The sequence below is a fragment of the Lithobates pipiens genome, unplaced genomic scaffold (assembly GCF_037356315.1).
Source record: "Lithobates pipiens isolate NorthernLeopardFrog02 unplaced genomic scaffold, aLitPip1_a1.2 Scaffold_3, whole genome shotgun sequence".
NCBI lineage: Eukaryota > Metazoa > Chordata > Amphibia > Anura > Ranidae > Lithobates > Lithobates pipiens.
In genome coordinates, this window is record NW_027507790.1 from 513,138 (window position 1) to 527,381 (window position 14,244).

General features: G+C 38.2%; 1 protein-coding gene across 1 annotated transcript; it reads left to right on the forward strand.

The window, feature by feature from the left end:
* Window positions 1-10,661: 10,661 nt before the first annotated feature.
* Window positions 10,662-13,583, forward strand: LOC143939926 (olfactory receptor 6B1-like). The gene has a single exon (XM_077461017.1). It carries the CDS (start codon window positions 12,399-12,401, stop codon window positions 13,344-13,346), a length of 948 nt encoding a protein of 315 aa, XP_077317143.1. The 5' UTR covers window positions 10,662-12,398; the 3' UTR covers window positions 13,347-13,583.
* Window positions 13,584-14,244: the final 661 nt, after the last annotated feature.

Below are 14,244 nucleotides of genomic sequence, written 5' to 3' on the forward strand. Positions count from 1 at the left end.
TTATACTACCTCGGGCTGAAAATCCTGTCCAATTGATCCTGTTACTTTTGCAAATCTTCCATTCATCCTTTTGAACAGCGCAAAATCACTCTTTTTAATACAGGGCAAATCCTTAAATACTTCAAGTTTTTGATTTATTTTTTATTTTTTTAAGGTGGGAATGTGCCTTTGGACTTTCTCTAGGGAGTGTATGTTTTACAAATGGGTTGAAATGTTCCCAAATAAAGATAATACCTTCATCAGATTAGAGAGAAATACTAGTGGCTGGTATATATAAAATAGAATGTTGTTTGCAAACGCAGCATATTTATGTGTTTGTTCACGTATCTGAATCTTGTGAATATTAGGGTTTTGTCTGATAGAGTGGAGTGGTTTTAGAGAAATGGCAATCAACAAAGGTGGTGGGAGGAAATCCTAACGAGTGCTATTGCATTGTGTAACAAGTTGACTGAATGATTCATTTAAGGCTAAGTGGTGCATTTTAGAACTGAGGCCAAGATGTTCAAGAGTGACCTGAGGTAGACCCAGTCTACCCAATCAAGTGCCTTCTCTGCAGCAGTGGAAAAGAGTAACGTAGGCTAAGGTTGTTTGTGTACATAAGCTAGGGGAGAGTGTCGAAAGGAATGTTTTACTAGGTAGTAGGTGTCCTACCAGGGATGAAACCCACCTGATCAGGAGAGATCCATCATGGGAGGAAGGTAAGGCATTTAGCATTCTGTACCCTGACGTAAAGTTTTATATCTAGATTGAGCAAGGATATTGGTCTATGACTTCCACAGCATGTGAAGTCCTTGTCCAGTTTAGACAGTACCGTTATGTGTGCCGTGAAGGCTTCTGGTAATATCTCATATCCCTCCATGGCAGAATTGGAAAATACACCTGGAGAAGCTCATCCTCAGAGATATCAACTTAAGGAAGTCAGATGACAAGGATTGTATATCATCCTGTTCTAGGTATTTAATGGTGGATTTCATGGTATGCATACACTTTAGACTTTACAAAATTAAGAGTGCTGGATTTCCCAGCTTATTTATTTTTTCATGATTTAGGAATGGAATGCACCTGGGGCTGTTCATTAAATGATGGGTTGGTTTGAGATCCTTGTTGGACTATAGATTTTTAGTTCTTAAATTATAATATTTTTGTGACATCAGAATACCAAATTTCTTTTAGGGGAAAGTTTTCCAGCAAAAAGATTTTATTAACTATTTAGAAGAAATTTACAGAACTTAGTGGCTGGTGTAGGAATTGTACAGCATGTTACTAATTTCCTAAAAGTCCTGAGGCAGTGGAATACCAACAAATATAGAAAGCCTTATAGGAAAGGCATTGCTATAGATAAAATCTTAAACTACAGTGAACATCATACTAAGAAAAAAATGGTATAACCACAATAAAGGAGCTTTTCTCAAAGACAAAAAATACCTGTTTGAGAAGCTTTCATTTGAAGCCACCATTCTGTTTTTTGGATGCATGCAAATCTTAAAGTAGTGAAGTTAAACTTTCTAAGAATGTCCTAAAAAGTATACCTGTGTCAATACATGGCCATATTTGTGAACACTAAAGTTTTATATTTATTTTTAATATATTATGAGAATAACGTTTAAAAAGGCTAAGTTATTCAGCTGAGACTTGGTCAACTGGGAAAAGTCAGCACATAACTTCAGAAAGAGATGGTTTGTGTGATTATAAAAGTACCCCATAAGACCTTGCATGGCTGGATTGTTGGAGATAAACTAGATGACATGTTCTCCACAATGGGAGTCTATAGCTGCTATATAACATAAGCCAGAAATGAGTTGATTCTGTTTTTAAATAAACAGTTATATCTCATCATTTCTACATACCGTATATCATTTGTATTACTTCAGTGTAGTAGGAAGAATACTAGATAATTACATTTTATTAACTGTCCACACAAGCAAACTCTCAAATACATTGGTATTTTGCTTAAAACATTTCAAGTTATATTCATGACAGGTAAGAAAACTGTATAGATGTGTCATGCAAATAAAATAAGCCGTATAAGCTGTTCAAGCAAAAATAATTTTACATTTATGTTTCATAGCAATGTTTTACATTTTTGTTTATATTTATGTTTTTATATACGGTATGTATTATTGTGATTATTTTGATGGTGAACAATCAATTAGCATGTATACTGTTTCAAAATATACATGGGGGGGATTTACTAAAGCTGGAGTGTACAAAATCTGGTGCAGCTCTCCATAGAAACCATTCACCTTTCAGGTTTTATTATCAAAGCTGAATTTAACAAGCTGACATTAGAAGCCGATTGGCTACAATGCACAGCTGCACCAGAATCTGAGTTCTCCAGTTTTAGTAAATCCCCCCCCCGTTATGTCTATGAGACTTGAAAGGCAGGTAGGAGTCAATGTCCAATATCCTAATTTAATATAGTAAATAAGGGAGAATTTCTTTTGAAATATGGACATAGCACACTTTTTTTCCCTAGGTTTATATTGAAGCATTTTATTCCGTACATTTATTACATTGTAACCACATAAAAACCTTGCATGTTATATAATGATCCTGGATAATTTCACGTAAAACTCCAGAACATCTGTAAATGACAACTGGATTCCTAATCTGTAACACTTGGTTCACAACAGGAAAACGCAATGTTTTACCATGCTGACAGCTGTCAATATGAGCTCCAGTAGGCATTTCCACACATCACACTTACTTCTTTCTCTTTTTAACTTTATTTGAAGCGTCACGTAGGGGGTTATTTACGAAAGGTAAATCTGCTTTGCACTGCAAGTACACTTGGATGTGCAGTCGCTGTAAATCTGAGGCATAGATTTGAAATGAGGGGAAGCTCTGCTAATTTTATCATCTAATCATGTGCTGTCGAAAATGCTGTTTTTTATTTTCCTTGCATGTCCCCCTTGGATCTACAGTGAATTTACTTCAAAGTGCATTTGCAGTGCAAAGTGGATTTTCCTTTAGTAAATAACCCCCATAGTGTCATATGTGTTGTGCTGCAATGCAGTGACATGTTGCATTTCTCCACAGTGCACCTCACTGCACATCACATCAGCATCATGGCTTGAATGGGGCACATAAAAAAACAATTGTTTTCTATGTTTTCTAGGAGTGACCTGCATTTATTCAGTGTGGAAAAACACAGGTCACCGCACATGTGAACAAGTCCTTAAGGATCCAGTCAGAGCAGATGGTGCCTCCGTGGTCCCTGCATAAGCCTTGTGCAGTGATCATTAGAGTTAGGCCTTATTCACATGCTAGTATTTTAGCGAATGCTCTTTGGATCTAATTCCTTCCCCTGCTAACCATAGTTATACTTCTTTATTGCTTTTGATAAGGTTAATATGTAAATGTTGTATTGTTTATATGTTATCAATTCCTTTGATTCATATTGTGAAAATAAATAAAAAATGGCATTTAACTCCTGCAAGGCTATTTAAAACACCTGAACATTTTAAAAAAAATATGGGGATTTGGTCACACCATATTGTTATATGGTGCTTAAGCCCACTTACTTTGACAAAGTACCCCATGATTAGTGGGTCCTTTGTGTGCTTTGTAATTGTAGTAACACTACCGGTAATTGTTTTAACAACTAATTGTTTTATAACTTGTCAGGATTCAAAAATCAATACATTTTATGTTACTTACTTTAGATTGTCTGTAACATGAATGCAAAATGATACTAGCCCTGAAATGCAAAGCTTTTCACACCCCTGAAATATAAAAAAAAACACTTTGATAAAAATAATGACAAAATTGTTGGCTGACCAATAGGCCAATAGTTTTTTTGTAAAAATAATCTGGATCATAAGGGATGCACAGCTACTAGTCCTAAAGCACTTAATAATGTATCCAGACATTTTGATAGACTTTGTTAAAGGTTTGATAGACTTTACATTTTTCAAAGGAATTTAATTGAATAATGTTTGGTTTTCACACAATGTTTATTGTTTCCTGTTTCCATTCAACCATTAAAAAAAAAAATATGCCCAATATATGTAAAATGTAGAAAGTAAAGTATATTTAAACAAAAAAAATTAAAACACAAAGGGCTCTATGTATAAAAAGTTTGCTGAACGAATGTGACAAATATCCACATTACTCCAACAAAACATATTGTTTTCTGCGTAAAATGATTATGTCATATAATAGTTAGAGCCATGAAGTGGCCATAATCAGTTTTTTCATGCTTGAGGTATTTAAAAAAAAAATGCATTATGGCCAATAGATGGCGAATAAGATCATAGAAAATAATTATATTATACAACACAGAATTTGACAGGTTTCATTGGAACTGTGCTGTTGTTTTTTCCATTCATTCAGCAAGCTTTTCATACACCGACCCCTATGTGTTGTGTAGGTAAGATTTTGGTTACATAAGTGAAGATACCCAAAAACATAAGATGACATTGATTGGACTCGTGTCTTGCAGAGTTTGCCTACACACCTGGCCACTTTAATTAGGCCCATACTACACAAGTGTTCTTGCCACTGGCTGAACAGCTGCTGATGTGGTACTCTCCATACAAACAAGGCACTACCCCAAAATCACTTGGGGTTTCTTGGAAAAAGATTGGCCACAAACTCCAACCTTTTATCCATTACCCAAAGTTCATATAAATCTTATAAAACAGGTAGACCAATAATTTACGAGCGAGGTAGTATAACAGAAAATGGCAGCATCTTAGTTGACACACATTTATGCCTCCATGTTATATCCCTGCCTTCTTATATAAAGGACGCAATCCACCTTTTACATTTCATTGATGATACCCATGTTCCTCCTGGAGTGTGGTTGGTACCTGTCGATGTTGAAGCATTGTACAGTAGCATACTGCACAACAGGGGAATCTCGATGGTTAAGTCTTTCCTACAAGAAAGAAATACCGATCAAAAATTATACAGTGAGTTTGTTGTTGCGCTCCTTGAGTTCATCTTGCATAACAATTTTCTTCTTTTTGGCGATTCCAGGTACAGGGAGTGTCGATGGGGACCTCCTGTGCCCCATCATACGCTAACCTGTACCTGGGGGGTTGGGAACGCCAAATTATGAGTGATGAGGCACTGGGGTGGCCTGATCCTACAAAGGGAGGCCAGATGGATTCACCATTTGGGGGCAACACAGTCACCAGGGTTAATGATGCAACAAGTTTCAAAGCTTTTTTTTAAAGCTTCATTAGACTTCTCCTGCTTCCTGCTTACTTGATTTCCTTCTCTGATACATGTATGCATATATTTAGTTTAGTTGGTATAGTGTATTCTTAATAATGGAGGATACAAGGACTGTATATGCTTTAAACTATAGGGAAGAAGGGGAGTCTGAGAGATAGATGTGGAGGGGGGAGGGAAGGGTTGTATGCCATGCATTTTAGTTTTTTTTTTTGTATATGTTTATGGCTAAGTTTATATGATATTGCTATTTGTATATGGTTTCCAATGTGTAAACAGCCAGCCACTGTCCTCTTGTGGAGATGAGCGGGTCTTCAATTTTCTGCAAATATATTTATATATATAATTACATGTGAGTACTTTTGCACAGCCTGATCCTTTCCCTCCTCAATTTATGGGTCTGTCATGTGGGTGATGTGTGGGGATCCATCCCGGGTTGGATGATAGTGGGGTCCCCTGTTTGGACTGAATAGCGGGCCAGCTTCAGTGGACACATATGTGTTTCCATGGCTGGGCCCTCCTCTCTGCTTGTGGCCCAGGTTATTTGGCTCTACCTTTTGGCGAGTGAGTGGAGCTTTTCCTCATGGAGGGGCAGGATCCATGGTGGTCTTTCGACACTGGCAGCTTCTGACAATTTGTTGAGATGGTGAACCATTTTATTTTGTTCCCGCAGTGTACCAGTTGGCTGAGAGCCCTGGGATGCTGTGACCATGATGCTCCGAGTGCTCGTAGGTGGGCACAGTCCCCACCCTACTTAGGACTCTTCACTGCATGTGGGGTAGAGGAGTCATCTGAGCCTGGCCCAAGGGAACAACCGGCGGGACCCCTGTTCTGCCATCTTGCACTATACCTGCTCTCACATTTGTATACATCCAACACAAGGCTAGCGGATCCAACACCACAAAAATTGTGGGTAAGTGTTTGACATTGGATGTACTTGTATGTACATTCAATTCTGGGATACATTTGTCCCTTTATATGAGGGCTTCAGAAGGCTTGAAGGTAATTTCCCTGCTACTGCTAACAACCATATGCAGTAAGATAAACCTTAACTGCCCTGGCGGTATGATTATTTCAGATTTTAGGTGCTGAAAGCAGTACCATTATTTTGCCTGAAAATTTGGAGTTTTATATTGTAGTGCTGTAATTCTTACGAATTACTCACTTAAATCTGTCCAAACCAGAGTCTAGCAGATATCCCGGGTATGATAAAGTTTGAAAAATTTAATCATAAATTATAATATAATAAATAACTATAAATAATGATACCAAATAATAATATAATAATAATAAAAATGATTCAATAATGTAATCAAATCAAAAACACAGAAATTTGCTCAGTTGCAGAATTGTCACTGTCATTACTTTTCAGTATTTGATGACGGATCTCCTCAAAAATCGATATCGCTCAATTCTGCGAGTGATTCTAATTTATTATCACTGTTTTCTAGCTGGTCTAAAACTTCTTTTGATGTAAAGAGACAGTTTTGGTGGCTATGGACAATCTCCAGTTTCCAGGCAGAAAGAACAGTTTTTATATTATAAAACTGCATGCAGGGCACTAGGCAGACCACTAGGGACAAAGGGGATGTGAAATAATTACATACAGCAATGTAATCTGTAAGATTACATTATACTGTATATATAGTGTGTGTTTTACTTTTTAAATTTGGCGCCGTTCTCCGTCGCCGTGTGTCGCAACGCTCTCAGGGAATGGAGCCCAGCGATGTGATACATCGAGCAGAGGACAAGCCGCTCGCAGTGCGGACTGTCACTGTAAGTAAGCTCATCCTGGATCCAGCGATGCGGGGTTACCGCTAATGGTACTGAATTTTCACCCCGAGCCAGACTCGGGAATACAGCCAGGGGGGTTAATAGATGTGTTTCTTAAACTGGGGAGTAAGGGTGTCGTTTTTTATTTTAATGGATCCCACACTAGGTTATCTTTTTGCCCTAGTAACTGTATACATAGTGTTGTTTGGATGTATTACATCCTATCAGTTACACTTGGTATTAGGGAACTTTTATATGATATTTTTCTAGATGTTCTTTTGCAATTGTAAATGGGAGCATGGTATCACTAAAGAATTATCTGTGGACTACCCCATATGACCGGAGGGCGGAGGGTTGGCAGTGGCTGGCTGTAGGAGGACCATATATTGTGACTCTAGTTATGTCTCTGTATGAACTCTGAGGTATGTGGCGATAAATGATTGAGCCATTACATTTATTGATGAAATGAGACTAAAATTAATGTTTACAACATTTCTTATTTTTTTTTTTCCAAAAAGCTTTTATTGAAGAAAGTATTCAATAACATACAATCACATTACATAGAAGAGCAAAATATAATGAAAACAAGAAAGCACACATTGACCTTATATTATAAAACAAAAAGGAACAGTAGCTTGAAATCGCCAAATGTATAATAGTCTAAATCATAGTGGAAAAGACCATAAAGTCATATTCAAGTAAAAGATGAAAGAATTACTCCCAGTCAGTAGGCAAGGGAAAAAGAAAAGTGTCCTAAACCTTCAAAAAAAAGCTTCAGAAGATTCAGGTCTTCATAAGAGACAGTCAATATACCATTAACCAATATGCAAAAAGAGGCAAAAAGAAAACACAAAAAAAAAAAAAAAAAAAAAAAAAAAAAAACATAAGAAGAATTGGTATTCACCAGGCTCTCCACCTCAGGGCGGAAGAGAGCCTGTTAACAGATTCAGACACTCATCCGAACCTCGAAAGTGATGCCAGCAAGACCAGGTCTCCCAAAATTTAGTTGGGGTATCATTAGATTGATGGATTAGTTCTTCCATTTCGGCAATTTTAGACACTCTAGCGATCCAGTCAGCGACGGAAGGGGGGGAGTTAGATTTCCAGACTGCAGGAATGCACATTTTCGCTGCATTGAGCAGATGCTGTGCCAAAGAGCGATGGTAAAGCTTCCTGGGAAGACAAGAATGGTGCAATAGCATTTGGGCAGGGGAGAAGTCCATTTCTTATTTTAATGCTCGGCTACAATATATTTTCCTGAAGAAGCGGGCTATGACCCGTGAAGTGTAACTACATCGAAGCTACAGTGAGTTTCTTATCCCCTATGGCAGTGGGGTTTGTGGTACATGTACACATTTCTATGTCCTGTATTTTAAACTTGTATAAATAAACTTTTTTGATATTTTTTTTTTTTACCCATTTGGTACAGTTAAAGTTATCCCAATCTAGCATTTTAGGGTTATTTGTGTAATCTATTTTCCAGGATGAGGTACCGAACATATACTGTCCATAAACTGAGGGATCTCTTTGAGGCCTTCCTCCCAATTTTTCTTTTACTCTCCAACAAAGATTAAAGACTACTGGGTTGCCACCCTCGTAGACCCCTAGTGCACAGGTAAAATGGGTCAGTTTTTGTAGCCCATCCACGAAAAAGAAAGGATGCAGCAATTCTATGCCATTTTCAGAGCCCAGCTAACTTAGGTTTTTCCCAAGGCTGTGCACCCAGATGCCACCATTGCCAACGGACCACTTAACTTTCCCTATTGAGTTGCTAAATCACTGGCCAGCCTACTGATTCATCATGCAGTTGCTGTTTCTTAGCTAGGGAGTAAACATTCTGCAATGTTTCTTGGGGATTTTGTCAATTGCAGTGTCTGCAGTTTAACCTGTCTAGTATTTCAATTACTTTAAGTGTACCTAAAACTCAAACTTTTTTGAATAGATTATAGAAGGGTTAAAATCACTGTCAGATTATTCTTGTTGTGGGCATGTCCAATGGAGACATTTGCCTTTTGTATTTGTCCCGGTGACCATTAACACTAGTACCAAAAGTGAGGGATAAAACTTTTAGTTGGGGACAACTTCCTATGGGAATACTTGTTTTAGTGTCAACTGCCTTAGAGGGGATTTGCCTTATTTCACAGAAATTTCATCTTACATTTCTCGTGTCTATGGAGCAAGAAGTAATGTTTATATTCTCCAATGATGCAAAGACTTCAGAATAAAGCAGACAAATGTTTAAAGCCTATTTGAAGCATCATTTTTTTAACGTAATGCAGTCAGACTGCATGAAAAGAAATAAATGTGGACATTTTATTCTTAGTTAATGGACTATTGTGCTGCAGTATGTGTTAAAATGCCCAGAATGCTTGAGATCTAGACCACTGCTTAATACAGATTACAAAAGTCCAGATCTCTATTGGTTTGGCATGCTCCCCTGAAAAGTGCTCAGATTAACAGCACAGCTCAGGGAGCTACGGACCTCTGTGCTCTGTGCTTTTTGTTAAGCAGCATTCTGGATCTCCAGCAGGCTACAAGCATGTGACATTATAACTGCAGCACAATAGTACATATAAAAATGATAAATAAGGCCGATATCTACTTATCATGCAGCTAAGTCTTCATGTACATTGCTCCTGCTAAATTGACGTTTATGAGCAGTTGGACGTTTTTTTTTCTAAAAAAAAGGCAAATCTTTTTTTTTTGTTTTGAATGGAATGGGGGGGGGGGGGGGGGGATTAGCACATCTGTCAGGTTTTCATTGCTGTCTTTGTCTCTTTTAGGGAGATTCACGCTCTTTATTTGTCCTGATGAGCATTATCACCAAAAGTGAAAGTGAAAGAAACTCCCAAATTTAGGGTTGTCACCATAACACAAATAGAGGGGAAATCTTCCAATTGGGACACAAGTTCTGGTGATAAACAGGGATTCCCTCACTTTGGAGAGATTTCCTCTGAGATTTCCTGAGATCTCATCAATGGGACAGACATGACAAAAAAAAATTGAGAGGGGTTACAACCCTCCCAATCTATCTTGAATAGAAAATGTTTTGCCCTTAGTTCTTACTTTAAATGCTTTAGTATAATAAAAAGGGTTCAATTGAGATTTAACCATTCCCAACTCTATCCAATATACAGTGCCGTGAAAAAGTATTTGTACCCTTCCTGATTTTTTTTTTTTTGTCACACTAATTTGATTCAGATCATCAAACAAGTTTTAATGATACACAAAGATAACACGAGTAAATAAAAAAATGCAGTTTTTAAATGACAATTTAACTAAACCTTGCCCTATGTGAAAAAAGTAATTGCTCCTAAACCTAATATCTGGTTGTTCCATCCTTGGCAGCAACAACAGCAATCAAGTGCTTGAGCTTGAGGTCACAAACTGATAGGCGGACATTTGCCTTCAGGATTTTCTGTTAGAGCACAGAATTCATGGTTCCATCAAGTTTTCCAGGTCCTGAAGCTGCAAAGCAGCCCCAGATGATCACACTACCACCACCATGTTTTGCTGTTAGTATGATGTTCTGTTTATGAAATGCTGTGTTCGTTGTATGCCAGATGTAATGGGACACACACATTTCAAAAAGTTCAACTTTTGTCTCATCAGTTCACAGACAAATTGCCCAAAAGACTTAGGGATAGTCAAGATGTTTTTGGCAATTGTGAGATGAGCCTTCGTGTTCTTTTTGGTCAGCAGTGGCTTTCCACTTGGAACTTTACCTTGGAGGCCATTTTTGCCTAGTCTAAACTTAACTGAGCCATATGAGGCCTGCAGTTCTTTAAATGTTATCCTGGGTTATTTTATGACCTCCTGGGTGAGTTGTCATTCTACTCTTGGAGTAGTTTTGGTAGGCTGAGAACATTTATCACTGTTCCAAGTTTTCTCCATTTGTGGATAAAGGCTCTCACAGTGGAATGCTGGAGTGCCAAAGCCTTAGAAATGGCATTGTAACCCTTTTCAGACTGATACATGGCAATTACTTTGTTTCTTATCTGTTCTTGAATTTCTTTAGATTCCAGAATGGTGTATTGCCTTTTGAAATCTTTTAGCGTGCTACACATTTTCAGACAGCTTCTATTTAAGTGATTTCTTAATTCGACAGCTTTCCAAATAATATGGTTAACCACTTCAATACAGGGCACTTTCGTCCCCTTCCTTCCCAGCCCAATTTTCAGCTTTCATCGCTCTAGAGCTTTCAGTGACAATTGCGCGGTCATGCTACACTGTACCCAAATGAAATTTTTATCATTTTGTTCGCACAAATAGAGCTTTATTTTGGTGTTATTTATTCACGACTCCGTTTTTTATTTTTTGCAATATAAGCGCAAAAAAGCGGAAATTTGGAAAAAAAAAACAATATTTTCTTTTTTCTATTTGAAAAGAAATCCAATAAAATCAAATTTTGTCATAAATTTAAGCCAAAATGTATTCTGCTACATGTTTTTGGTAAAAAAAATTCCGTTAAGTGTATAATAATTGGTTTGTGTGATCACGGACATATGTATGCAAATGATCATGTACATATGTGTGCAGGTGATCACGTACATATGTGTGCAGATAATCATTGGGACATGTGATTTTAGTGGGACATATGTGGGGGACATGTTTTTATTATTAGGGACATGTGTTTTTATTATTTGGGGACATGTATGTTTTGGGGACATGTGTGTTTTGGGGACATATGTGGGGACTGTGTTTATACTGTGTGGTGTGTTGTGTGTTTACACTAGACTGGTGATCAGTGAGTAAAAAGCTGTAAAAAACAGCTCATACTCACTGATCATCAGCCGGCTGCAGCGATCTGCTCTCCTCTCCTCAGCGATGACTCCTGTGTGAGGAGAGGAGGAGCCAATTGCCTAGCAACCGGCTGTTTGTTTACATCACATGATGGCCGTGATTGGACATGGCCGTCATGTGATCAGCAGGGCCAATCACAGAGCCCTCCTGACGATCTGAGATGCGCCGTGTCCGGGTGACACGAGCACATCGGGATCGCGCCGCTGCGCGGGCACGCGCGCACGCGATCCCGCTCCTTCTGAAGGACGTTCCTGAACGTCCTATCAGAAGTAGACGGCTCCCACCCAGCCGTATATGTGCATTGGCCGGGTGGGAAGTGGTTAATCACAATCCATTCATGATTTTGCAAGGGTGGGGGGTTACTTTTTCACATAGGGCCTGGCAAGTGGGGACAGCTTTTTTTCCCTTAATAATGAAATCATCATTTAAAAATGCATTTTGAATATACTCGGGTTATCTTTGTATAATATAACAATTTTCTTAGATGATCTGAATCACTTAAATGTGACAGATAAGCAAACAAATAAACAATTGAGGAAGACCTGTACAAGAATAGCTTTGGTTCTTTAAAAAGACTGCAATTTACCTCAATATTAGCTATACTGAATCCTGATACATTACTTGAATCTACACTCTTCCAGATGATATCTTTGGAGTTGGAAGTGAAGGGAAATTTTACAAATGTCATCAGTACCTTCATTATTTTGGGGTTCCCCAGTTCCCCTCCTGTTCAGATGCTATTTTTCTTCATATTTCTTTTCATGTATATTTTGACCATTGTAGAAAACCTTTTTATCATCATAATAATCTGCTACAGTCCCAAATTACATAAACCAATGTATTTCTTTCTGGGGAATCTGTCCTTCCTTGAGACATGGTATGTGACAGTCACTGTCCCAAAATTACTGTCTATATTTCTAAATGGAAATAATACAATAACTTATGTTGGTTGCATGTCCCAGCTTTTTTTCTTCCTTTACCTGGGCTGCACTGAATGTGTTTTATTAACTGTTATGGCATTTGATCGATATGTGGCAATCTGCAATCCTTTACATTACCAGACTATAATGAACTGGCACTTCTGCTTTATTCTAGCTCTTTCTACCTGGCTTACTGGCTTGGCTATATCTCTTCTAAAGATTTACTTTATCTCTAAGCTAACGTTTTGCCATTCAGTAATCATCAACCATTTTTATTGTGATGTGTCACCTATACTTAATCTTGCATGCACAGATATGACATTAACAGAACTTGTAGACTTTATTCTTGCTCTGGTTATTCTTTTGGTGCCACTTTTACTCACTTGCCTCTCTTATTTGTGTATATTGTCTGCTATCTGTCAAATTCGAAATTCAACTGGACGCGAAAAAGCATTTTCGACTTGTGGCTCCCATCTGGTCGTTGTCATCATGCTTTATTCAACCACTCTTTTTATGTATGCTAGACCAAGTAAGGCTCAATCTATTAATTCTAACAAACTGGTCTCTGTTGTCTACACAGTGGTGACACCCTTTCTCAACCCAATTATTTACTGCTTAAGGAACAGGGAGGTGAAAGCAGCCATTGAGAAACTTGTCTACAGGAGCTGATATGAAAAGCCAACTGTGTGTAGTAATTGACTCTGCAAGTGCAGCTGCTCCAGAACTTAGTAAATGAGCAGAACCTCTGCTGACTTCCATCATCCAATCATGTTCCAGAAAAAATGCTGCTTTATTTTCATTGCACGTGATTGGGTACTCGTTGCAAAGCGAAGCCTTACCTCATTTACTAAGCTCTGGAGCATCTGCATTTGCAAAGTGCACGGCCTATTTGGCTTTAGTAAATGAACCCCTTTGTGCAGCACTTGACTTTAAATTTAACATTAGAAACTTGCAAACCTTAAAGCGGAGGTCCGCCCACCACTGCAAAAAATTAGAAGCCAGCAGCTGCACATACTGCAACTGCTGACTTTTAATAATCGGAAACTCACCTGTCCTGGAGTCCAGCGATGTCGGCACCGCAGCTGATGTTTCCATCAGCTGTCAGGTGCATGCCACCTCCTTTGCAAGTAAGGGAACCCAGCAGTGAAGCCTTATGGCTTCAAGCCAGGAAATCTACTGTGCATGCGCAAGGCTCCTCAGTTTAGGCCGATATGTATTCTTCTACATATTTTTGTAAAAAAGAATTGCAATTAGCGATTATTGATTGGTTTGCGCAAAAGTTATAGCGTTTAGAAAATAGGGGATAGTTTTATAGCATTTTATTAATATTTTTTTTTTATTAGTAATGGCGGCGATCAGCGATTTTTATTGTGACTGCGACATTATGGAGGGCACATTGGACATTTTTGACACATTTTTGCTATTTAAATGCACTGATTCCTGTGTAAATGACACCGGCAGTGAAGGAGTTAACCTCTAGGGGGCAGTGGCGTCACTGATCGTCCTTCCCTATAAAAGGGAACAGAATATCGGTGACAGCCACACTAGGAAGCACAGGGAGAGGTTT

Bases quoted from the DNA above. Each gene is read 5' to 3' on its own strand.
- LOC143939926 (XM_077461017.1), top strand. From the start codon at position 12,399: ATGATATCTTTGGAGTTGGAAGTGAAGGGAAATTTTACAAATGTCATC.